Below are 26,456 nucleotides of genomic sequence, written 5' to 3'. Positions count from 1 at the left end.
TGTGCCCCTGGAGAAATGGAGGGCTGCTGTAGGGGAGGAATCACCCCCTCCAGGAAATCAGATGCTTAAGAGGCAATGCTGTCTGCAGTTCCCCAGGCCAAGTCAGTTGAGGTCTACAAGTGGTAAATCTAGAACACCCCTCCAAGGATTCTATGCCAAGGATTCCATGCCTACCCTTTCCCCACCGCCTTTCTAGGATAGTTAAAACCCTGGCTTCTCCTCACAGCCCTTCCAGGCCACCCACCTGTGCCCCCTGCCCGCTGGCTCAGTCCAAAAGCCTTTCCATAAATCTCAAATATGTGTATGAGCAGGGGGCTCTGGAGGAGATAGGACGAGCCCCCCTCCCGCAGCCCTGCCCTCCCTCCACCCGGCGGGTTTCCCAGCGTGGGAGGCGACCTCAACAGCCCTCTCTCCCTGGAGTCTAACGAGCTCTCCGGGGCAGCCCTGGCGGCAGCGCGGCGGGAAACCGGGAGCCCCATCCTTGTCCGCCAGCCGCCTCCAGAATCCTGGCCCCGTTCCCTCCTCCAGCACGCCTGGAGTTGGGGCCAACAGGCAGGATCAACAATCCAGAAACTTTCAATGGATCAAGCCGACTGGGAGGGAGAGAAGGACGAGGGTAAGGGGGAGGGACGGGGACGCGGACCGGGGAGGCTCCAGGGCTGAGCCCTTGCTCTTCACTTACCATCTTGCTCACATCCATGACCAAGGCTGCAGGGCACCCCCCACCCCTGGAGATCCCGCGTCCCCCAAATGCTGCTCCCGGCTAATTCAGCCCCGATGGTGCCATGCTGCGGGGAGGGCGGCCGGCAGGGCCCCCGCGGACCGGGGAAGGCGGCGGCGGCGGCGGCAGGACCGAGGCTGGTCCGGAGAAAGGAAAGGGAGGGGGAGGGGAAGCGGGGAGGGGGAGGGGGCCGAGCGCCGAGCCGCAGCGCGCACCGCGGGCGGGGGAGGCGCGGCCCCGCGGACCGACCGGCGCGGCGGAGCCCCCCAGGGCCGGGGAATCCCGAAATCAGCTGGAGGTGCCCGGGCCGCCGCGGCCGTGGCGGTGGCGGTGGTGGCGGTGCGGGGGCGCCGAGCGGGGTGGGATCAATGGACGGATTCCCGGGGCTGGAGCCTGCGGCCCGGGCGCGCGGCGAGGGTGTGATTTGAATAACAAAAGGTCGCTTCTCCCCGAGGCCCAGCGGCCGGGATCGCTGAGCCCGCAGCGAGGCCGCCGGGCCGCCAGGAAGTGTGAGTGTGAGTGAATGTGTGCCAATGTGTGCGCGCGTGTGCGCGTTTTGGTGGTGGGATCCGTGGGGCTCAGGAAGTGAGCGGGGGAGGCGGCTGAAAAGGAGGGGAGAGCTGGGGGGCGCACCGAGCCGACATTCCAGTGGGGGCAGGGGGTCCGCTCGGCCCCTCCCCACTTGGCTCCACTGGACAAAGGCGGAATTCAGACCCGGTTGTTAGCCTCCTGAGGCTAATCCGGAGGGGACGCCTAGATGAGTCTGGGGTCTGCAAACAGGCGAATAGGAGGAAGTGGTACAGGTATCCCTGTAAGGCTCCGAGGCCCCCCGCAAGTGACCCAGAGCCAGCCCCGCCTGCAGGGAGAGAAACTGGCCTCTAAATGATGTCTGCCCTGAGCTCAGAGCTCCTTTCTCTCAAGCCAGAATCCCTTTCTTGTCTGCCTAAGAGAAACGGGAAACTGCCTCCTCGCTGCAGGAGATGGGGCTGGCCGTGGCAAAGGGCTCCTGGCAAATGCTCTTTTAGGCACAGTCTTCAGAAAAAGGCTAGAAGCCCAAGCCTGTAGTTTCTACACAGGCTGCCTCACATCCTCCGATGAGCAGAGAGATCTCCTGCAGGGCGGAGTCAGCAGGGACTTAAGCCCATTTACACCAACCCTGAAGGGGGGTGATTTGCCCCAGGGCACACACCAGGCAGGGAATGGAGGCAGAAGAAACCTCACTAAGGACAGTGCAGCCCAAGACCAAAAGAGCTTCCCATACCACCCAGAGCATCCAGAAATCCTTTCTAATGAACAAGTGAGGGGACCCCTCCACAACTGTGGCCCCCTGACCCACACCGAGCAGCCGGACTATGCGACACTGGTAAGCTCCCCGTCCTGGCCCCGGGGCCTGCTGGGCTGACTGGGAGGGCCCCCTCCTCTCCAAATCTGACTTCTCAATCTATGAAACAGGGGCTGTTTCAATGCCTGCTTTCTAGGGAGATGTGAAAACACCATGATATAAAAAATGGTATCAGTAAGGTGTAAAAGCAGAAGTACAGGAGGGGAAGGGGTCATGGTGGTTATTTTTATTTCCCAGCTCTGGAGCCCAGTCCAAGGTCCCTCAGCTTCAGGAAAGGGCTCTCTAGGCCCATGTCTCTGTCTAACCCTGAGTCTGGACTGCACACTGACTCTCCCGCCCCATCCCTGGGCTGCCCACCTCTTCCGGCGCTGTGTCCCAGCCAGGAAGTCAGGAGGGCTGCTCTGGTGGGTTCTGGCATTCTGGGCTCCCACAGATCCTTCTACTGACTCATGTCCACGAGAGTGAACCCAAACTCGAGGCAAAGCAGGAGGGAAGCACGCCACGGCTTCCTCATTCTCCAGCACAGAAACCCAAGGGGAATCAGGGCCAGGTGCACCAGCCAGAGTCACCCAATGCAGAAATGAGTTTTGGAGTATCTGCTGCTTGATTAAATGGATAACCATCTTTAAGAAAAAAAAAAAAAAAAAGATTTTATGTTTAAAAAATATGATGAACCCTTAGATCTGGGGTTGATTAGGTTCTCCCAGAAGATCTTGACATCTTAGCTGACCAAGCCCGTTTTCTCATTGCTAAAGGGTCAGTGGATAAGGGTCAAATTAAAGAACTTTCCCAAACCTTATCTGTAGTAGGCTGAATGAGCACCCCCCCCACCCCTGCCCAGATATCAGGTCCTAGTCTCTGGAACCTGTAAATATTACCACATGGCAAAGACTTTGCAAATCTGATTAAGCCAAGGATTCTGAGATGGGAAGAGAATCCTGGACTATCTGGATGAAACTTTGCTGCAGTCCCGCACATCCTTATAAGGAGATTCGACACACAGAAGAGGCAGGGATTAGAGGGATGCAGCCACAAGCTCAGATATGCTGTCAGCTACTAGAAGCTCCAACATGTGGGCAAGGAGCCAATTTTCTCCCAGAGCCTGTGGAAGGAGTGTGGCCCTGTCAACACCGTTTTTTCAGCCCAGCGATACTGATTTCAGACTTCCGGCCTCCAGAATTGTTGAGAGAATAAATTTCTCTTGTTTGCACTACTGAGGTTATGATAATTTGTTACAGCAGACACCGGGAAACTAACATAGTGCACAAAAGTCAGTGAGGGCCGGTGTCACAGCTCCAGACAGGTGCCTGCATCAGGGCTGCCCTCTCCGTTTGGACTTCCTTGCCAGGGAGCTGCTTGAGTGATGGGGGAAGGAGAGGCCAACAGGAGCCAGGAGTAGGTTTGTCCCTTTCCTGCTCCATTTAAGGGGGACGCCCTGGGAAGTGAGCAAGTACCTACAGGTAAGCATGTGTACGCATGGACACACATGTGCACACAACACAAAAACACAGGGAAGGAGTAAACAGCTTCTTGAAATTGCTTGGGCATCTCTGCTTTGGCTAAGCCATCACCTGCTAGGCCTACCCAGCACATCAGTATCTTTGGGTCCCTGCCTTTCCTGCCATTCCTCTTGGGGAGACAGGATCAGACTTCAAGAAGAGGCAAAAAGAAGAGGCCTTCACATTCCCTCTTTTACTATAGTTGTGCCATGAGGCATCTCGTGGTCCCAGGTCATTAATGAAAGACATTTCTAGCCGCCTGCTGCAGAGAGAAGCAATTGGAAACACACATGATTGCTGTGTGGCTGGGAGCCACCAGCTCAGGCTGGGGGAGTCTCTTCTGAATAAATTGGACAGAATGAGAAAAAGTGGGTCCAGAAATAAGATGCTCTTGCCCCCAGGCTGCTACTCTGTCCTTTCTTCACCAGCTCCAGGCCATTACATTCAACTGTCTACTGGATGTCACCACCTGGGGGGCTTCAGTCTCACAAGCATCTCATACTTACGGAGTCCAAAGATGAAATTTTCTTTTCCCTCTGCTTTCACAATCGGCTTCTCCTGTTTTCTGTCTCAACTCATGGTTCTACATCCACTTAGTTCATCAGGCTGGAAATGTCAAAGTCAGCCTTCATTCTTCCATTGACAATCCCCAATCTCACCTTATCTAATCAATCAGTTCCTGTGCCTATGAAATTCTTTTTTGCAAACAGATTCCAACCTGTGTCTTCCCTCCCACTACCAATTGCTCCTGTACTGGGTGAAGACATTCAACCACAGCCTCCTAACTGGCCTCTCTGCCTCCAGTCTCTACCTGTCCAGTTCATCTTCCACACTTCTAATTGTGATTCACTATTGGCTGATCCCAAATGGAAAAAAAAAAAAAGCAAAAACAAAAACAAAAACAAAGCAAAACAAAAAACCCTTCCATAGTTCACCTGGCATTTAAGGTCCTCACAAATCTGGCCTTATCTCCCACCATTCTAGCCACCTTGTCCCATCCTCTCCTGTCCACCCCATCAATGAGGTCCTGGCTCATCTCAGGATGCTCCTGGAATGCCCTTCCTACCTCCTCAACTTGGAAGATTCTTTCCCACCTTTCAGGATCCATCTCAATTGTCACTTTCTCTGTGAAGTCATCCTTGACCCATCCAGACAGAGAGAGCCACTCAAAGTCCCTTCCTGCAGGGGACAGCCTCTGGGTATAGCTGGCATCAACCTAGGATGGGATGGTCCTTGCCCTGGGCTCTCCCTTCTCACAGGTGAGTTCCCTCGGGCAGAGGCTGGGCCTTACTGGCTTTGCATTCTGTGTGCCCTGCCCCATACTTTCTTACCTGCCCCAGAGTTCTCTTCAACTCAAATCGCACACCTACATCACTGCTCCACATTTAACTTCAACTAAGAAACTAAGGAAGGGACCCAGAAGGCCTGTACAGAAGGTGAAGAGGATGTGTCCTGGTGGAGGGTGACACCTACTGGAGAACCATGGTTCTGCAGCCTAGCCCTACAAATACCACACTGAATATCCAGGCTGACAGGCAGCAGATTCCATTAATTAACCAGTAATGAGGTTTAAAGTAAACAACACTCCCCAAGAAAGGGCCTTATGTATGCGTTACTATGATACCTGCTGCCACTAACAATAGGCATATGCAGAAGGCTGTAAAGTTATTTTTAAACATTTAATGGGGGGGGGGAGTAATTAGCTTTATTTATTTTTATTTTTAATAGAGGTACTGAGGATTGAACCCAGGATCTCGTGCATACTAACCAACATCACCACTGAGCTATATCCTCCCGGACTCTGTTTATAAAATGCCTTTTTGTCCATATCTCATTCAACTCTGGTAAGGCAGATAGAATGGGTATTATTACAACGCCTATTTTGCTGGTAAGATGTCATAGAAGAAAGAAACCTGGAAAAGGCACTGAGATGGGGAGGGGAGGTCTAAAGTTTTTTAGCTTTGCCTAAAGTGTTTTAATATTTCCTAAGAAGAACGTCATGACATGTTTTTACTTGCATAATAATGGTGGCCATGAAAGAAGAAAGAAAGTGTAGGTTCCGGAGTGAGACAGAGCTCACGTTGAAACCTGGCTCCATTACTTTCTAGATCTGGGGAAATTCCTTAACCTCTCTGAATTTGTTTTCTTATCTGAAAAGGAGGGTTAATAAATATATACCTCCCAGGGTTGAGGTGAGAGTTAAACAAACCAACGCATGTAAATCACACAGCACAGAGGAAGACTGGCCCCAGGCTTGGCTTAACACCCCCATCTTTCCATTAACTTGATGGCTAGTTCCTGAAAAGTTCTAGGTAATTTTTTCTTAAAAAGCTTAATTCATAAGAAAAAAGGATAAACAGCCAATGAAAATGACAGTCATTCTGATTTAAATGACAATAAATAAATAGGTTTTTAGGGAGGAAAAATACTGAACTACAGCCACTGACCATAACCAGCTGTGCAGCAGAAGACACAAACCAACAGCCACCAGCTGAGTAGTTCCTAATCTTACTGTGGGGTTGCGTCTGCAAACAGAGCCTTAGCCAAGGTGACCGAGATCCCGGCACAGCCTGTGCTCCTGGTGGCTCCATCCTGGAGTATTTCTACCCAGCTTTCTTTGGACAGAAAGTGGCGTTTTTTTAAGGACTCACTTCGACTCCAGTGGGAAAAGCCTTCCACTGCCGCTCTCTGCAGGGGGCATGATGACACTTAAAAGTTGAAAAAGGAAAAACCCTCAAGGAACACAAGAGTTCCAAGACCTAGAGTGGACCTCAGAATACCCAGAGGGCACAGTATTGCGAGGCAAGTGGGAAGGTGGGTGCTGCTGGTGGGGGAGGGGACACTGTGTTATGCTGTGAATAAATAACAGCCACTGATAATGTTTTTTTGAGGTCTTTCCATGTGCCAGGCACTATGACAAGCACTTTACAAGCATTATTTCTTTTCTTTTTTTTTAAATTGATGTATAGTCAGTTTACACTGTTGTGTCAATTTCTGGTGTATGGCATGTTTCAGTCATACATATACATACACAAATTCCTTTTCATATTCTTTTTTACCATAAGTTACTACAAGATATTGAATATAGTTCCCTGTGCCATACAGGAGAAACTTGTTTATTTTATATATAATAGTTAGTATCTGCCAATCTTGAACTCCCAATTTATCCCTTCCCACCCTCTTTCCCCCACTCTGGTAACCATAAGTTTGTTTTCTATGTCTGTGAGTCGGTTTCTGTTTTGTAAACAAGTTCATTTGTGTCTTTTTATTTTTAGATTCCACATATGAGTGATGTCATATGGTATTTTTCTTTCTCTTTCTGGCTTACTTCACTTAGAATGATCTCCAGGTCCATCCATATTGCTGCAAATGGCATTATTTTATTCTTTTTTATGGCTGAGTAGTATTCCATTGTATAAATATACTACAACTTTTTTATCCAGTGATCTGTTGAGGGACATTTAGGTTGTTTCCATGTCTTGGCTACTGTAAATAGTGCTGCTGTGAACACTGGGGTGCACGTATCTTTTCAAATTAGCATTCCTTCTGGATATGTGCCCAGGAGTGGGATTGCTGGATCATATGGTAAGTCTATTTTTAGTTTTTGGAGGAATCTCCATACTGTTTCCCATAGCGGCTGCATCAAACTGCATTCCCACCAGCAGTGTAGGAGAGTTCCCTTTTCTCCACAGCCTCTCCAGCATTTATCATTTGTGGATTTTTGAATGATGGCCATTCTGACTGGTATGAAGTGATACCTCGTTGTAGTTCTAATTTGCATTTCTCTGATAATTGGCCATATTGAGCATTTTCTTTTGTGCCTATTGGCCATCTGTATGTCTTCACTGGAGAATTGCTTGTTTAAGTCTTCTGCCCACTTTTGGATTAGGTTGGAGTTTTTTTTTTTTTTGTTATTTGTTGTATGAGTACAAGTATTATTTCTTTTAGTTCCCCCAACAACCCTGTATACTAAGTGTTACTATTATTATCCTTATTTTACAGATAAGGAAGGAGGCCCAGAGAGGCTAAGTGCCTTTCCAGGGCCCCACTGCATTCGGCTGCCTTCCTCTCCTTCTGCTGAGTGATTTGTATAAATCCCCAGTGCTGGGTACCAAGCACCTGTGATTCAAATGCAGGGCCTGTTAGCTGCTCTTGGACTTCAATCCTCATTCCCTCTCCCTGTGTACTGCTGTATTATAGGCTTATCTGCTGTGGATATGCAAGGATGGGGCCTAAGAAATGACCCCTTAAGTAGTTGAAACATTTCTCCTGAATACAGTTTTCATCATTAACACACTCAACAGGCCTATATCTTTGAGGTACCTGGCATTGTCCCAAATTCTGAAACTGATGTTAAAATAAATATTGACTATAACACACCAGATAGAGAGAAAATGATTGTAGCTTAGGTGGGAAGCTGTAATCAATGAATGAGATGTGCGAGCATAACCGAGAAAATCCCTCAGCCACTGGGGAATGACAGGAAGTAAAAGATAAGCAGAGAGTGCAGGAGGGAGACCCCAGAGTTAAGAAAGTGCTAGAAAAGAGACTGAACTGCTAAGTAGGGACCAAAATTCCCAGCCCTCCTCACCTAGACCAGCCGCAGGTGTCTTGATATTCACAAGAGGCCCAAACAGGAGCCTGGGTGGTAATCTCCATAAATCTCCCTTTTGGGCACCAAGCAGGCAATGCCACCAAATCTGCACAAAGGCTTTGGTCTGGCCTCTGAACACCCGCTTGATAAAGACTTAGCTACTGAAGGGCCACATTGTCGAGCCTGCATTAAAGCTAACAGACATCTGAGTGGTCTGCCTGTTACAGGGTCCATAGGAGCAAGGAACTCACCTGCAAAGTGCCAGGCACCAGACCAGATGCTCTGCTTACGTTGTCCTGTCTAATCCCCCCAGCTCACAGCTCTACAGACATGGATGCTGAGCTATGGAGAGGCTCTTGCCTTCCCAAGGTCCCACAGATGTGACTATGACTGGCTGCCCGCCTGCAAATTCCCTGCTTTCCACACCCCACCTTCCCAGGGTAACTAGGGCACAGCCGGGTCTCAGATCACTGTCCATTGCCAGTCTGTCAGCCTTCCAGGAGTGAGGCCATGGGAGCCCCTCCATCAGCTGGGATGTGTCTGCCCCTGCTGGGACAGCTGGAGATGTCAGAGCCGCCTCTGGGGGCCCGCAGGAGCTGCAGCATAAATGAGTAATGAGAAGCCTGAAGTGCCACTTAGAGTCAGGAAAGGTCAAGGGCTCTGCTATCATCAGGCCCCTCTGGGACCAAGGGCATTCCAGGGTCATAGGAGCCCAGGAGTGCAGCCCTTGGCAACGCACCCTCCCAGTCAGGGAAAGGACTTCGGAGGAGGAAGGGCTAGCAGTCTGGGGTGCCCCTCTCACTCTGGCACTAAGTGTGCACGAGCCTGTGTACCTGAGCCCTGGTTTTAGCATCCGCAGACCTCCAGATCTAGAATTCTGTTTCCAGCCCTGCCTACCAGTGGCTCCCTTTGGGGCTTCAGTTGCTAAAGCATCCTGGAAATGTGCTTCCCTTCACAGGAAGGGAGACACGTAAAGGGGATGAGCGGGCAGACAACTGTTTCAAATCGACAAAACCAGAAGTTCTCAGGCAATTCACACTTGTATCAAGTGTGGCGAGTGGAACAGGCCAAGTGCATCTGCGCCAGAAGCGGAGTCACCTCACCAAGCAGGTACATGGGGGGAGAGAGGGGGTTCTGTTGTCTACAGTCTCACGTGTAGGCAACAGAAAGCCAGACAGCCCACTGTGGGGGAACAGCCAAACACAGACTCACGAGGTAAGGTGGGGCTGAGTGCCTCTTGGCTTTCAGACCTTGGGCCAAGGCCGGCTGGAGTACCTGGTGAGGGTCGTGGGGAGTCAAGCCAGGGAGAGCGGGCCGAGTGATGGCTCCCATGGCCCCTCCAGCCGGTAGATTCTCTTATGCCCCTACTGTGAGTTTGAGGCCAGCAGCCCGGGAGTCTCCAGGGAGGAGCCAGTTTGGAAGCAGTGGGTGGTCAGGGGCTGCAGTGGGGAGCCAGGAGCCTAAACTGGGGCCTGGGTTCAAGAAGGAAGCAATGAGAGACAGGCTGCAGGGATGAAGGCGGGGCCGAGGAAGAGCTGACCCAGGGGACTGGGAGCACGTGGTACTGTTAAGAGGAATCAGGAGGAATTAGGACAAGCGCCCTGCTTTCCTGGGCTTCGCGGGGAGGAGCGTGGACCTCACGCCGTTAAGTCCGCCCTGCTGGTTGGCCATGTTCTGAGGGTGGGCCACTGCAGCTTGGGCAGGTGGGGCACCGAGATACAGATTTAGGGGTCCCCTGGGAGTCAAGGGAGCCAGGAGGGCCATCTGGGAGGCTTGCTTGGTCCTCGGGATGAGAACCCAACTCAGGCCAGGTGAAGGCGGTAAAGCTCTCAGAGGTTGGGCCATTTGCTGGCTACGGGCTAAGGGGAACTTTCTGTTTTTAACCCCTGTGGGACGGTAAGTACAACTTTCAAACTGATCCTTTCCCTTCAACATTTATAAGGGACTCTTTTTTTTTTAAATTGAAGTAGAGTTGATTTACAGTGCTGTGTTAGTTTCTGGTGTACAGCATAGTAATTCAGTTATATATTCTTTTTCATTATAGGTTATTACAAGATGTTGAATGCAGTCCCTTGTGCAAAACAGTAGGGCCTTGTTGTTTATCTGTTTTATTTATAGTAGTTTGTATCTGCTAATCCCAAATTCCTAATTTGTCTGCCTCCCCTTACTGCTTTGGTAACCATAGTTTGTTTTCTATGTCTGTGAGTCTCTGTTTTGTAAATAAGTTCATTTGTATCATTTTTTAAGATTCCACACACAAGTGATATCATATGATATTTGTCTTTCTCTGTCTAACTTACTTCACTGAGCATGATAAACTCTATGATCCAGCAATCCCACTCCTGGGTATATATATCTGAAGAAAACTCTAATTCGAAAAGATATATGCACCCTGATGTCCATGGCAGCTCTATTTACAATAGCCAAGACATAGAAGCAACCTAAATGTCCATCAACAGATGGTTGGATAAAGAAGATATGGTGTATACATACAATGGAATACTACTCAGCCATAAAGAAGAATAAAATACTGCCATTTGCAACAATGTGGATGAATGTAGAGATTATAATGCATTCTTTTTAATAAGGTCATCGAAAAGCACTTTTCAAATGCTTCTAGTCCTCGGAGTATGACCTACGTCGTCATCATCATCATCATCATCATCATCATCATCATCATCACCATCACCATCACCACCAACAAGCAGCACAGTAGCCAACGTTACTGACCAAGCCCCTGTTATGTAAGATACGACACCTGGTGTGGCAATGCCCACCTCTGAATCTGAGAAATCAGAAGTTGAGAAGCAAGGCAGAGGGTGGAGGAAAACAGAGGCTGTTATTGCCAGCGTGGCTCTGCACCCCAGCTGCACAATGCACAATTAAATCACCTGGGAAGCTGGGGCTCCCCCCAGGGATGCTGATATAACTGGCCTGGGGATAGAGCCTGGGCAGCAGCGTTTTAAAGCTCCCACAGGATGTGCTGATGTGCTGCCACGACTGGGCACAACTGAACCAACCAATCACCATAGCTGGGGCTCAGGAAGCCCCAGCCCTGTCCTGGCTGAAGCCGAGGGGTGTGGGAGACTAGGAGGTGGGGCATTTCCCTTAGCACTTCCTCTACACTGGGAATTTCCCAGCTTCCACCTGGAATTTTCCACCCCTTTGCCAAGGCTCAGTGTAAGCCAGGACCTCTGAATCCTTTGCCCTTGGTAGATTTCTTTTCCCTCTTTACATTGCCATTCCGTCCCCCCACCCCTGCCATATTCAACATGGGCGTCCCTTTCCACATATTTGAAATCACAGGGGAAAGGCACCCCAAGCATGGCTGAGTGATATGAAAATGCCCAGCACACCCCCAGAACCCGTATCTATTCTGCAAGAAAGACCCCGCCGAGGAAGAAGAGTGGCCTGCTCTCAGGAGGCCGCTTTTAGCTGGCGGGTTCTGGGCAGCAAAGATCTGCTGGATTTCTAAATCCTCTCTGGATGGCTGTGGGTGGCTGGCAGGGGTAAGGGGCCTGTGAGAGGCACAGAGACAGATGGGAGCCCCGCAGCCAAGTCCCTGAGTCAGCAGACGGCCTGGAAACCTCGTTGCTCTGCTCCTGCCTGCCTGGCTCCTCCCTGGAGGCAGGAATTTGGGGCTCCCTCAAATGGCCCAGCCCAGAAGCTGGCAGCCTCTCACCTAGAGGGGTTTTTCCACTGCCCCTCCCTGAGAGGACCAGTCCAGGAATCTGTCTCTGCCCAGTTATCTAATAAGCAAAGACCTGTCCCGGAAGCATGGACCACGGCAGGAGGTATCAGCTCAGAGACGTACGTAGTGACCAAGTGCTGGAATTTCCACGCTGGAGAAGGCAGCTGCCGGGCTAATTCCATGTTATTACAGCCTTACAGGAAGCCAGCCTGGCCCAGCTGTCAGCCAGCAGCAGTTTATGGGCCTTGGGGGCATGGGGAGGGAGAGGAGAGGAGAGAAAGGAAAACACAGCCCTCTCCCCCCAAAAAAATTGATCCGGAGCTATTTTTAGGTGCTTATTCATCCCACACATTCCTTTTTAAAAGCCAGGACATGGGCTCTGTACAAAAGCCATTTAGCAGAAGGCGGCTGGCACAGGCGAGGGGGTGGGGACACCTGTGAGCTCAAGGCCTGTGTGACAAGAAGGGGCGGTAAGAGGGTCTTCAAGGACCCCCTACACAGTTAAAATGCCCCAGGATTCTTAAGGCACAGTAGGGAGGCTGGATGAAGAGAAGCTTTTAAATCTGAATTCCCAGGTTCAAGTCTGACCTCCAGCTTTCTCTTGTCACATGGTCTTAGGCAAGTCACTCAACCTCTCTGTGCCTCAATTTCCCCAACTATGAAACGAGGCTAGTTAATGTAGGTAAAACACAGAAAACTGCCTGGTATGCCTAGTGTTATGTAGGAGTTAGCCATCATTTCTATTATAGCACCATACATCTATTCATTATTGCTGTCAGTAATAATAATCATTAAAATAGTACATTGGAGTGGGATGGAGTATGTAGCCACAGAAGGACTAAAGTGAAAAAGGTAAAGTTACAGAAAGTTGTAGTCACGACCCAACGCCTGCCAAGGATGGGTGTGGAAGAGGCTTTGCCTCCATTAAGGCGTCATTGGCAATACTGAGTTTCTCCTCCTGTAGGTAGGGTGATACCAACTCTTGAGGGGCTGGAGGGGTTCATGCAAATGGATACCCACAGCACAGCTCCCAGGGGGTGCTCGGTAATGCTAGTTGACTCCAATATCACCTATCCTGCTGTGATAGCTAATTCTTTGTATCAACTTGACCCTGTGTGTCACAGGGTGCCCAGGTATCTGGCTAACTACTATTTCTGGGTGTGCTGGTGAAGGTGCTTCTGGAAGAGATTAACATTTGAATCAGTGGACTGAGTACAGCAGGTGGCCCTCCCCCATGTGGGTGGGCACCATCCAAGGCTGAGGACTTGAATGGAACAAAAAGGCAGAGGAAGGGAGATTTCTGTTCCTTTTCTGCCTGATTAGCTGGGCCATCGGCCTGGTACTTATACCACTGGCTCCCCTGGTTCTCAGACCTTTGGACTTGAACTGGATTACACCGGTGGCTTTCCTGGGGTCTTTAGCTTGCAGGTGGCAGTGTGAGCCAATACCCTAATCAATCAATCAATCAATCTGTGTATGTGTGTATGTATGTGTGTCTGTTCTGTTTCTCTGGCTGCCCACTCAATCAGACCCCCATCTGGCCTCTCTCTGACAGCCGTCACTCTTATTTGCACCAGCCACCCTTCACCCACCCCGTCCCCCACACCCGCCTGCCTCCCTGGCTGTTCCTGCTGCCCTCGACACCCCCTACACATTAACCCTGCCCTTACTGATGTCTCCCTTCTAGTTCTGTCCAGTAAACCTCTATTGAGTGTCTACTGTCTGCAAAGCACTGGGCTTTAATGCCTTGACTACTGAGACAAAGCCAGGGTCTCAGCCTGCAGATGGTTTCAAGCCAATGTGGGGGTTACCTGCATAAGAAGAAGGGCAGGTGCCCAGGGAGCACCAAGCAGGGGCTGGAGGCTGGTGGGGGAAGGAGCAGGAGGCCAGGGACATCTCCCTGCAGGAAGTGACAGACAAAGGTGTTCCAAGCAGGAGTGTGCATGCGCAGGGGTGGGAGATTCAGCAGGGACCCTGCAGGGGAGGTGCCAGGAGAGGAGCCAAATTCCTGCCACCCTCGCTTTGGCCCCTGGTCACAGTGTCCTGCGGCTCACTCTTTCCATGCCTGTTTACCTCCCTCAGGGCTGCTCTGTCCTCCCTGGAGTCCTCCTAGGCCAACGGGGGAGTGGTCTCCTCACCTCCGGATTCCCCAGCTACCACCTCAGGGATCATTCAGAAACAGGCAGGTCACCCCCTCCTTAAAAATCCCAAGAGCTCCCCACCCTTGGCTTTCAAGGGGGAATCCCAAAGGCCTTCCTCTGGCTCACCATCCCCACCAACCTCATTCCACTCACTCCTGCCACGGGGCCTTTGCATGAGCCAGCCCCCTCCCTACAAGGCCACCTCCGTTCCTGTCTTTGTTTCACCTATTCTGTGAAGTCTTCCCAGGCAGGGATAGTCACCACACAGCACTTTTTGTCCATCTCTAGCTCTGTGGGATTACTTGGGCTGGCTGGCCCTTTGAGGACAGGAACCCAGCCTCATTCCAAGTCTAGCTCAGGGCAAGTGGCTCTTCCAAACTTCAGGCGAGACCTTGAAGCATATGTGCAGGAAGGATTCTGCCATTACTAAATATACTGACATCACTGGGGGTGACAGTCTCTTTTATAAATGATGATAATATGAAGACAAAGCTTGATTCATGTTCTAGAGAAAATACTGGTAAATAACATATGTGTGTGTGTGTGTATGTGTATATATATATATATATATATATATATATATATATATATGTATATGTATATGTATATATGTGTGTGTATATATATATATGTCAATTGCATTCACTGGAATACATGAGTAATAAAGATCTGGGAAGAAACAAAATGTGACCTCATTAGGCTGAGGACCTCCTGCTCCTCCTATGGGTTGGGGTCACCTCTGCTCTGAGAATCCCACGGGCAACCAAACACTCGATAAGGCTGTTGCCCACAACTGTCAGACCCCCTACACACACACACATCAAGCCTTCCAAACACGCTAGCAGTGCAATCTAAGGCGCATACTCTCTGTAAGCCACAGTTTCTCTGTCTACAAAATGGGTATAAAAATCATTGCTCTTAAAAGAGGTTGCTATGAGGATCAAGTGAAAAATAACACATGTGAAAGTACTTGGGAAACTATGCATGCCCATAAAATTTTCCGAGCTCCAAAAAAGTCCCTTTCTTGCTAAGTTTATGAATAAATCATAAAATCTGTCCTTGTGGGGATAACAGGTTTTATTACCTAGAGTCTCTTGCCAGTTCTCGCCCCATCAACCTCGCTGCTCCTCCCTTTGCCTGACTCCTAGGATCTGACTCAACTAGTGTGCTGGTAAGAGCGAGGATTCTGACTCTATCATGCAGAATTGCATGACCTTGACCGGGGCCCTTACTTCCTCTGAGCCTGTTTTCCGGAGATGAGATGGGGTGGGAGAGGTCATTTGATGAGATGATTGATATCCAGTGCATGGGATGTGTGCTCAGTGTTCATGAGCCCTTGGGCCACTTCTGAGGGTTCCTGACAGCCAGGGCTCAGGGACCAAACCAGACAAGCAGACCTCTGTCTCCCAGTGGGGCCAAAATGGGACCAAGGTGACACTGGCACCATTCCCAGTCAGATCTGGTGTTACAGACAGTCTCCGCACCCCACCCCCAAACTCCTGCAGGAAGAGGTGTGCAGGCCACCACTCTCTCATTTTTCCCAGGAGAGGCGGTGGAGGGGAGTATCTAGAACCTTTTCTCTCTTCTCCCTTCACACATGAAACCCCAGAAGTTTCCCCTCATGGTGCTTCAAGCTGCTTGACTTACTATGTACCAGGTCAATTCTTTGTTCTACGTTTTCAAATCCATTTTTATCCTTAAAGCTGGAGACACCTCCTTAAAAGACAAGCTCTCCACTGGTATTTCTTGCGGTGTTTTTAAAAAGCCTAGAGTTGGTACCAAAAGCGTGGGAAGGGAGGTAGGACTCTTGGGACTTGTTCTTGGAACACTGAGCAGATTGATGAGGCCAGGCCCTTTCTCTCTCTCTCGTTCACAGTTGAATCCCAGCCTCCAGAATGGTACTTGACACAGAGCGGGCTCTCAGTAAATACTAGTTGGATGGAGGCATGAAGGCACGCAAGAAATCAGTTAACCGATGTGCCAGGCTCTGTTCTGCATGCCGGGCACACACGGGACTCTGCGGTCCCTCCCACCGATCAGTGCCTTTGACTTTAGCAAAGGACTTCATACCCAGATCTCATGTCTCAACACCCTGGGAAGCAGCAGTGCAGCTGCCTTTTACAGATGAGCTAAACAAGACACAGAGAAACTAAGGACTCGTCTAAGAATCAGAACTCATGTGTCTTGTTGGATTCATGCACCAACATCATGGCTGCAGATTCTTTCCATTGCTTCTTGCCGTCCTGTTGTAGTCAAGGAAAATCTTGATCTTCCAATGGTCTGGAGTTCATCTGTCCATTCACCCACCCAACTGGGCCAGCCTTCACTTGGTACCGTCAGGTACCACGTCTGTGCTTGGCTCCAGGGGCAGGTCAATGTAAAAATGGAGCAAGATCGGGACTCAGGGACTGTTCTTTCTAACAATGAAGGAAATAAGACATCTCCACGGCCACCATCGAAAAGTTTGGTGGCTCCTCAAAGAGTTAAACACAGACTCGCCATAGGACCCAGCAGTTCCACTCCTGGGTATATACCCAACAGGATTAAAAACAGAGACTCAGATAGGTGTACACCAATACTCACAACAAAATCATGCACAATAGCCAAAAGATGGAAACAACCCAAGTGCCCATCAACAGATGAATGGGTAAATAAAATTTAGTATATCCATACAAGGGAATATTCTTCAGCTGTAAGAGGAAGTGAAGTTCTGATTTATGTTACAACGTGGATGAATCTTACAAACTTAGGCTACGTAAAATAAGCCAGATAAAAAAGGACCAATATTTTAGGATTCCACTTATATGAAATATCTGGATTATGCAAATTCACAGAGACAGAAAATAGAGTAGCTGTTACAGAGTCAGTGGGGAAAAGGGAGCTACTGAGTAACGGGTAGACCTTCTATTTGGACTGATGAAAAATTTGGGACGTTGTGATGATCACCGCACACTGTGATGAATATGACTAATGCCACTGAACTGAATGCTTAAAATGGTTCAAATGGAAAATTTTATGTTATATATAGCACTACAATTTTTTTCTAAAAAAGGGGAAAACACACACAAAAAAAACATGATTGCAGTAGTATAGGAGTAAACATATGGGTCAGTGAAATAGAACAGCAAGTGTTAAGACTAAGCAGACTATTCAGGTGGTACCAATACAAGGGGAAAAGTTCCCCACCACGGAGGAGGGAGGCAAATGTAAAGAGCAAAACTACAAACTTAGAATAAAATACAGAAAAATGTGTGTATACCTTTAGCAAAGAGAAGACCTTCTTATGTAAGACCCGAAATGATGGCCTCATACAAGAAAATATTTTTCCTGTGGAACTGGGAAATCTGGTGGGATCTAATAAAATTTCAAATACACATAGCTTCTAACTCCTTGGCATCTGTCCTAGAGAAACGCTCCCAGGAGCCGTGTTCCAGGGCATTCCCTGAAGTATCGTTCCTAAGGAAAAAGGGAAAATGGAAATGTTCCCACGATAGCAGAAAGTAGAAAAAAACTAGGGCACTTTAATTCTAAGGAATACTACACAGTAGCTAAAAAGAATGAGGTTGATCTAAAAATGCTAAAAGGAAAAAAAATCTCAGGGAGAAAAAAAAGATACCCTGATCACTCCAAATGGAATCTGCTTCCTAGCTTACCAGCTTCTTCCTCATTTTCAAAGGATTTTGCAGGTGGACTACAGCTCCACAATGACACTATGTGATGCTCTTTAAAGAGACACCAGACTTGTGGTTAGACTTTGGAAGGTCCTACTCCAGCAGCTGAACTCCAAGGGTAGGAAAGTCAGAAAGGGGGCAGCTGGGTTGGGTACTGGTATTCATGCATGCAATGGGGGCCAAGGGAGGGAGGAAGGCAGGGAAAAAACTATAAAAACAGCAGGAAGCAAACTAAGGCAGGCTGGGGTGAAGGCCAAAGGGGCCATACCAAGTGCGGCAAAATTCCAACCACTAGCCTGTCATTTACGGGTGGAGACACATCAAGTGATATCAGCGTGTCCTTACAGGCTGCTTGAGGTCATCTTGTCTCCTCCTACTCTGGCCAGTCCCAGGGTTGAAACCATAGATCATTTATAGAGCATCCTGTGTTCTGGCAAACGAGGGCAGTCTTGAAAATGGTTTTCACCCCAAATTCTGAAGCCTATAAAAATGCTTGGCTTTGGTCTCCCTGGGTATCCTGGTGTTCCCAGTGCTGGTGCCCACCCCACTCCACTTTTTCCAGCTCCTTCCATCTCAGGAATTTTCTGAGCATCCTTTACCATATTTCATCTGCACCATGACTGTGATTAGCAAGGAGAGCAACGCACCCAAGGTCACGCAACTGATGAGGATCAAGGCGAGGATGCGCATCAGAATCTGGGTCTGTTTCCATCTGAAACTCATGCTCTTCCCGTCAGCTGATGCTGCCGAGGAACACTGAGTAACCCTTACATGCAAGCATCTCTGTTACATGCTCCAGGGGATGCAGAATAAGTCAAGTCCTGATCTCAAGGCAGCCTAAGAACACTGGTGAAGAGTATAAGCCACAAGACGTGGTAAAACAACAACAATGCCATGTTTGACCAGTAAGCAAAGCATCACCAGAATGTTACAGAGGTCAAGGACAGGGAGAGAACACAACAGGTCGAGAAAGACCGTGAAGGCAAAGAATGTTTGGGCGCGTCCAGAAAATAGCAAAACCAACATGTGGTTCGCTGGTCTCCTTCCAACCCTTTCTGCTATCCTTCATGCCATGACCGAAAAGAAAAAAAAAAAAACAAAAAAAAAAAACCCAACCATACCACCAAACCACTACAAAGAACTCCCCGTGTTGTCAAAGCTTTCTCAGCACCTCTCTCCATCTCCTTGTTTATTATTATAGCTAATGGGGAAAGTGTCAAGAAGAGAAAAGACCAAGGACAGAGCATCGGGGAACATCTCCATCTAGGATGGGACGAGCAGCCACTCCAGGAGCCCAAGAAAGTGTAGACAGTGTGGTTGGAGAAGATGAGGACCGGGGGTTGCCCTAGAAGGAGGATCTCCTGCAGGGAGATCCCTGAGGATAGGAACCAGCGGGGGGGGGGGGGGGTAAGGCACTAAAGGTGCTCACGAGGTCTCTGATGCCATTCAAGCAGCAGCCGCAGTGGAGTTACTCAGGCTTAAGTCAGACCGTGAGACAGTGAACAACTGGTGAGTGAGGGAGACAGGGAGGCAGGGAAATGACCTCCTCTTTGGGAAAAGCTAGTGGTGATGCGTGGAGACTCATGGGAAGTTCCTAAGGGGATGGAAGGTTCCGGAGAAGGCAGGAGGGTGTTTAAGGATGGGGAAGAGTTCCACATTCTCACAGGTAGAAGGGAAGGAATGGGTAGGAACGGCAGAAGAGAGAGATGGATGACTGAGCGAGGTCTCTGAGGAGCAGACGGGCTCAGGGGAATAAGGGAGTTGGCGAACAATGGTCAGTGGAGAGTGGGGGAGGGCGGGGTGTATCCAACGACATCACGGTGGATAAAATCAGAAATGGGAAACAGGGTTGCATTGGAGGGTCTCCATCTTTCCCATAAGGTTAAGTTACCTCCTGGGAGGCAGGAAGGAAGAACCTAGAGAAAGTCGTGTCCTGGAAGTGAAGCTGGGAAAAGGGTTTCCAGATAGTGGAAGCAGGTGGTGGGGCGGCCATGAGGAGGGGGAGGCTGTGAGTATGGACTATTCTTTCAACAGTGTGAACGGAAAGGGCAGAGCTGGACATCCCGAGGAATAGGCAGGGTGGGAGAGGGTTTTAAAGGTTGAGGGACACACAGGCATGTTGACAGGCTAAGAAGACAGAGGGGAGGGAAAATTACTGAAGACACAAGACAGCATGGGGACAAAAACAGAGCAACATCTCAGGGACACCATTGGGCAGGCCAGCATCCCAGCAGCGTCCTGTGGCCTCACCACACGGGCAACCCATGTTGAGGCTGCTGCCCCCACGAAACCCCTACCTCCTATCACATGGTCACCCACCTGAAATTTGCACACCTGTTACTTTGGGATATAACTACAGGAATTTCCACTTATCCTAATGACATTTCATAAATTGTCTTTATGACCATCTGTTCCGGTACAAGGACCAAGAAAACACTAAACCCCATCTAGAGTTTGCCAAGTCCCTTTTCGGTTCAGTTGTGTGCTGGGTACGTGCCAGGTACGCGCCAGGGCATGTGAAAAACAAGACACTATCTTTGCACTCAAGATGCTTATAGGGTAGTGCGGGGGCAAACACTGACACAGACCATTTTAATACAGTTTCACTATCGTGGCAGATGCTCTAAAGGAAGTGGACATTTCCCATTGCCCCAGAATTAGCAGCTGGGACCCAAAGCTGAGGCTCAACTGGTGACATGACTCCATATTCTAGAGTCAGCTCCCAACCAGCCTCCAAAGAGGCAGCCAGACCACCAGACTGCTCAACAAACCACTCAGGAATGTGCAGGATGCCCAGAGGAGGGGGCGGCACTTAGCCAGCCCGGGGCTCAGGGGTGATGATGGCTGAGCTGACTTTTGGAAGATGAGCAGTAACTACCCCAGTGAAGTAGGGTAGTAAACGTGTTCTTGGAAGGAGGGGGGTAGGTGTGTGGCGGGTTGGTCTCAATAAGACATAAAGTCCAAGACAAGGAACGCTGGCAGGGGAACTGGCCAATCAGAGGTCATGGAGGAGAGGGCTTTGCAATGACCAGACTCGCAAGATCTGGGACTCGAATGGGATGGGAAGGTGTTCCAAACTATAGGCGCTCCCTCACCAATGAGGGGGTTCCTTACACACCACTCTTACCCCCAAGCTACAGCAGATGAAGCTGACCAATGGTAGGGGGCAGGCGCAGGTCCGAGTTTTAGATGCTCCACTGGCACATGTGTGGAGGACAGCATCGAGGATGGCCAGGTTGAATAAGATCAGTGAGGAGGCTGCTGCAGTGGTACAGGTGTGAAATGATGAGGCCTGCCCACAAGCAATGAAAGAAGTAAAGAGGCGGAGAGCAGGGACAGGACGCACCTAGGAGGTAAAACACAGCAAGTCGTGGTAACAGGATAGGGTGGGAGCAGCAAGAGCAGGTTCACTTGGGCAATTAACAGAGTCCTACTAGGGCAAGATGGGATGGAATCCCAGCACAAAGGCAGCGTTAGCTTCAGACAGGAGGGGAGACACCTTCCATTTTAACAGGCAGGAGGTAGAATGAATGGGTTTGAGTTCCAATACATTTGGAAGTCCAGGGGCGGAAACAGAACATTTGCACCTGCTGACTTTGGTTTTCTGTGTAAAGTACAAGCCCAGCAAGCAAGAGAGTCACTGAGCAGTGCTGGAGGCCCAGTGGAGGCTGTTTTGTCTTTTGATTTTGTTTAGGCTATCTTTTCTTGTACTAAAACTTTTAATTTTTACGTAGCCAAATCAATCGACTTTTCCTTTATAGCTTCTATGTTGCATGGCATGCTTTAAAAAGCTTCCCCTCTATATGACAGTTTAAAACAAACAAAACAAAATAAACAAAACAAAAACAAGGCAGGGCCATATGGGCTGATATAAACAACACCCAAGATGTATATTGTTAAGTGAAATAGCACAGCACCTCCACGTTGGCGATATGCCTGCAGACGCACGGTCTTAGGACACTGGGAAGCTGATTGGTTGGAGTGGACGCTAGGAAGTTCCCGGGGCAATGGATGGGAGGGTATGAGCAGGATGAGCTGATGGCAAGGACCCCACTGGCCACGGGGAGAGAGATACAGAGCAGGTCCTGACCCCAGGAACAGAGATCACCTGGGATCAGAGGAGGGTACACAGATACACTATATTTTGTACTAAGGTTTGTAACAAACTTACATCATTCTAAGGTACAAGGCATTGACAAGAGTACTCTGCTAACAGGACCCTGGCTTTCTGCTTTCAGGGTCTAATTAACCTTCACCATAAGGCTACGCAGCATCTCACAACATCATACTAAGTGGAAAAGCGAGACATAAAATTGTTTATACTGTGAGCACAATTTTAAAAAATTATTAATATATATGTATGTGTCTATATATGTGTATATATATTTGTAGGCAGAGTATTTATTTATAGGTAGAAACTGGAAAGAAATACACTAAAATGTATTTTTAGTAGTTATCTGTGTGGGATTTTAAAACTGTTTTTCTAGATTTTCTACAATTGGCATTAACATTATTAACAGAAAAAATGTCATTGAAAATAATCACTGGAATGAGCACGCATCAAAGGCATTTTACAAAAATAGACTTTCTGGAAAAAGATACCTTGGCAACATACCCTGAGAATTTGAATTAAAAAAAAATACTCTGCTTGATTCATGGGGTAATTGTGGAAAGAACATGAGATTTACAGGACCCGGATTCAGGCTACTTAGAAAAGTGTTAACTCCCTCAGTTTCCTTATATAAAATAAGTGTGAAAATAATAAAACTTGCTTCATGTGGTTGTTGTAGAGACCAAGTGAGACACCGCAGATGAGAAAAAAGTTCTGTCAATCAATTAAACCCTGTTCCTTTAATGCTACTAGTCATGCTACCTTTTACTCTTCTACTAATGCATCGATGTCTATACCCAATTCAAAGTGAAACTGCGATTGTAAAAACCCAAGGCCAATTCTTGACTAATCAGCCACTTTGATTTCATAAAATAGGTATTAAAGTCAGGCTTTGGCTTTATTATTGAGCCTGTATCATAACAGGATGACCGTCTCCAGTTTCCCCATATTGTAACTCAAAAAGCATTGGTAGGGCCAAGAGGACTGCTTCCCTGACAAGCAGTCCCGGACACCCAGCCCCAGGGTTCCACGATCTTCCTGGAAGCCAAGGCCATGTTCTCTGCTTGCCCACAGTTATTTGAAGCTTCCAGGCATCCTCCACCCACAATGGCGTGTAACCTTTTCTGTACCAAACCCAAAGACATTCTGTTTTTTAGAATGCCTACCCCTGTGTCTACATCCCTCCTTCCCTCTTACTGCAGGGTTGGGAAGCGTCCCTCTTCCCGTTGAGGCCAGACTCTCCAAAGGATTCCTGGCCTAAGCTTTCCTGTCTTTTAAAGCCATCATCTACCTGGGACATAGAGCACCATCAGATCCCCACTAGACCAGACTAAAACAAACTCCCAGTTCCCACTCTCAGTCACCTATAGTCTATCCCTATATTCAGCCAGAAAAATCTTTTTTTTTTTTTTTAAGTTGAGATATAATTCAGATACGACGGAATTCACCATTTTACACTCCCATCAGCAAAGTACGGGGGTTCCAATTTCCTTGATGGAAATGCTAGGCCCAAGAGGATGATGGCTTTGAAACATCTACGTTTCCTTCTAAGAGTCTTACCGGTTTAGATTTGACATTTAGGTCTTTGATCCATTTAGAGTTCATTTTTGTATAAAGCGTGAGGTAAGGGTCCAAATTCATCTTTTGCAAATTGATACTCAGTTGTCCCAGCACCATATATTGAAAAGACTATTCATTCCCCCATTGAATGGTCTTGGTACTCTTGTCAAAAATGAACTGATCATAGCCATACGGGTTTCTTTCTGGACACTCAATTCTACTCCACTGATCTACGTTTCTGTTCTTATGCCAGTACCACACTATCTTGATTACTGTAGCTTTGTAGTAAGTTCTGAAATTGGCAAGTATAAGTCCATCAACTTTGTTTTTCTTCTTCAAGATTGTTTTGGCTATTTGGGGTCCTTTGAATTTCCATATGAATTTTAGTATCAGCTTATCTATTTCTGCAAAAAGGCAGCTGAAATTTTGATAAGGATTGCACTGAAACTGTAGATCAATTAAGAGAGTATTGCCAGGTTAACAACATAAAGTCTTCTGACCCATGAATACAGGATGTCTTTCCTTTCTTTAGATCTTCTTTCATTTCTTTCAATAATGTTTTATAGTTTCCAGTGTACAAATCTTGCACATATTTGGTTAAATGTATTCCTAACTATTTTATTCTTTTTGATGCTATTATAAATGGAATCATATCCTTAATTTCATTTTTGGATTTTTCATAACTTGTGTATAGAAATATAACTGATTTTTAAAATATTGATCTTGTTATCCTGAAACCCTGCTTATTTATTAGTCTAATAGTTTTTTTTTTAATTTTTTCTTTTTGGTTGTCATTGCTGGACTCTTTAGAGTTTTCTATATATATAAGATTACATTATCAACCAAAAGATAGTTTCACTTCTTCTTTGCCAACCTGGATGCCTTTTATTTCTTTTTCTTGCCTAACTGCTTTCATTCCAACCTCCAGTACAATCCTGAATAGAAGTGGTAAGAATAGACATCTTTGTTTTATTCCTGGTCTTAGGGGGGAAATCTTCAGTCTTTCACGATTAAGGATGATGTGAGTTGTGGGGTTTTTGTAGATGCTCTTTACCAGGCAGAAGAATATCTTAATTTCCCCTTCATTTTTGAAGGACAGTTTTACCAAATACAGAATTTTTGATCGGCAGTCCTTTTTCTCCTTTCGTCACTTTCACTGTGGCATCCCACTGCCTTCTGGCCTCCGTGTTTTTGTTTTGTTTTGTTTTTATGAGGAATCAGCTGTGAATCTTACTGAGGGTCCCTGTACCTAATGAGTCACTCTTCTTTTGCTGTTTTCTCTTTGTCTTGGGCTTCTAATGGTGTGATTGTGATGTGTGTAGGTGGGGTCTCTTTAACTTTATCCTACTTGGAGTTCGCTGAGTGTTTTGGATGTGTAGATGAATGTTTTATCATCAAATCTGGCATGTTTTCAGCTATTATTTATTTTCAAATATTCTTTCTGCAACCTCCTCCTTCTCCTTATGGGACTTCCACTATGCGTATGTCAGGTTACTTGATGGTGAACCACAGGCTTCTGTCCCAAAAGTTCGTTTATCTTCATTCTTTTTCTTTCTGCTCCTCAGACTGGATAATCTCAACTGACCTATCTTCATGTTCGCAGATTCTTTCTTCTGCCTCCTCAAATCTGCTGTTGAGCCCCTCCAATGAATACATTTGTTTGAACTATTACACTTCTCAATTCCATAATTTTCTTTCGGGTTCCTTTCAGTAATTTCTGTCTATTGATTGTTTGTATGTGAAACTCCATTTTCAGACTTTCCTTTCATTCTTTAGATATGGTTTTCTTTAGTTCTTTGGACAAATTTAAAGTATTTGTCCAGCAATTCCAGCTCCTAGGCTTCCTCAGGATTCGTTTCTATTAATTGCTTTTTTCCCCGTGTATGGATTATATTTCCTTATTGTCTCTTTGCATGCTTCATCATTTTTGTTGAAAACGGGACATTTCAAATAAGATAATGTGGCAACTCTGGAAGTCAGATTCTGCCCCTTTCATAGGGTTTGTTGTTGCTGCTTATTTTAGTTGTTTGTTAAGTGACTTTCCTTAAGTAATTCTGCAGTCTCCATTCTGTGTTATGTGTGCCCATTGAAGTCTTTGTTCAGTGAACTTTAGTGGTCCGCTAATGATTAGACAGATATTTCCTTAACCCCCTGGAAACAACAGATCTCCTACTCTTTGCTGAGGGGCTCTGTATGCATGTTAGGGCATATCTTTAACACTCAGCCAGGCAGTTTATAACTATGCCTCAACTTTAATGCTTGCACAGAGCTTCAGTGTCAATCAGAGGTGAGAGATTATTGCCTTCTCAAGCACACAGCCATCACATGGACATGGATTCCATGCACATGTCAGAAATTTTTGTTTTGTTTTGTTTTTGTTCATGGAGATACTAGGGATTGAACCCAGGACCTTGTGCATGCTAAGCATGTACTCTACCACTAAGCTATACCCCAACCCTCCTGTCAGAGCTTTTTAAAGGCCTCTATGGACACCTCATTCCTCAACCTCTCCTTTTTAGTTTTAGGTTGGCCTATTGTTTACTCCAACTGTTATCCCTTGCCTCAGGCAGCTGTGATGTCAAAGTATTCGACAAATGTTCCCAGAGAAGGCTTTTAGCATTGGGACAGTTCAAGTAAGGTCAAAAAAGGACAAGCCTTCCAAGTGAGGCCTTTACGGGATGCACTAGACTGGTCAAATAATGACTATTCTGCACGATCTGGCTGCTGCCAGAAAACTTTCAACTTCATCTCCTATCCTTCTCTGCCTCACTCACTCTGTGGCAAATACTCAGGCATTCTTGTAGTTTCTTGAACAAGCTTGTTCCTGTCTCAGGGCCTTTGCCCATACTGTTCACTCTGCTTGTAAAACTCCTCCCAGTGATCTCTGCTTGGCTGGTTCCATCATTTCATTATGGTCTATGGTTAAATGGTATTTCATCAAGGAGGTTTTCTAACTACCCTCTCTAATATAACCTCCTTCTCACCTAGTTCCCATTTCTAATACTCACTAATCTCTTTCTCCTTTTTTTCCAATAGTACTTTTCACACCCAGGCATCATATCATATATGCACTTGCTATTGTCTGATTTCCCTGTTGGAACCTAAATTCTATGGGGATGAACTCTG

General features: G+C 47.5%; 1 protein-coding gene across 4 annotated transcripts in view; it reads right to left on the bottom strand.

Annotated features, from left to right (window-relative positions):
* HIP1 (huntingtin interacting protein 1) overlaps positions 1-26,456 on the bottom strand; it is a 135,941-nt gene that overhangs the window by 72,741 nt on the left and 36,744 nt on the right. Inside the window, exon 1 of one of the 4 annotated variants that reach the window (XM_074345901.1) lies at positions 683-886. The exons of the other annotated variants lie outside the window; for them this stretch is intronic. Coding sequence (XP_074202002.1) covers positions 683-700 — 18 coding nt within the window. The 5' untranslated portion in view covers positions 701-886. Of the gene's footprint in view, positions 1-682; positions 887-26,456 lie in introns of those variants that run through there. 4 annotated transcript variants of the gene reach the window in all.

This window comes from Camelus bactrianus, chromosome 18 (assembly GCF_048773025.1).
Source record: "Camelus bactrianus isolate YW-2024 breed Bactrian camel chromosome 18, ASM4877302v1, whole genome shotgun sequence".
NCBI lineage: Eukaryota > Metazoa > Chordata > Mammalia > Artiodactyla > Camelidae > Camelus > Camelus bactrianus.
The sequence above is the reverse complement of the archived record's forward strand: the minus strand, read 5'-3'. Positions and strand labels throughout refer to the sequence as shown.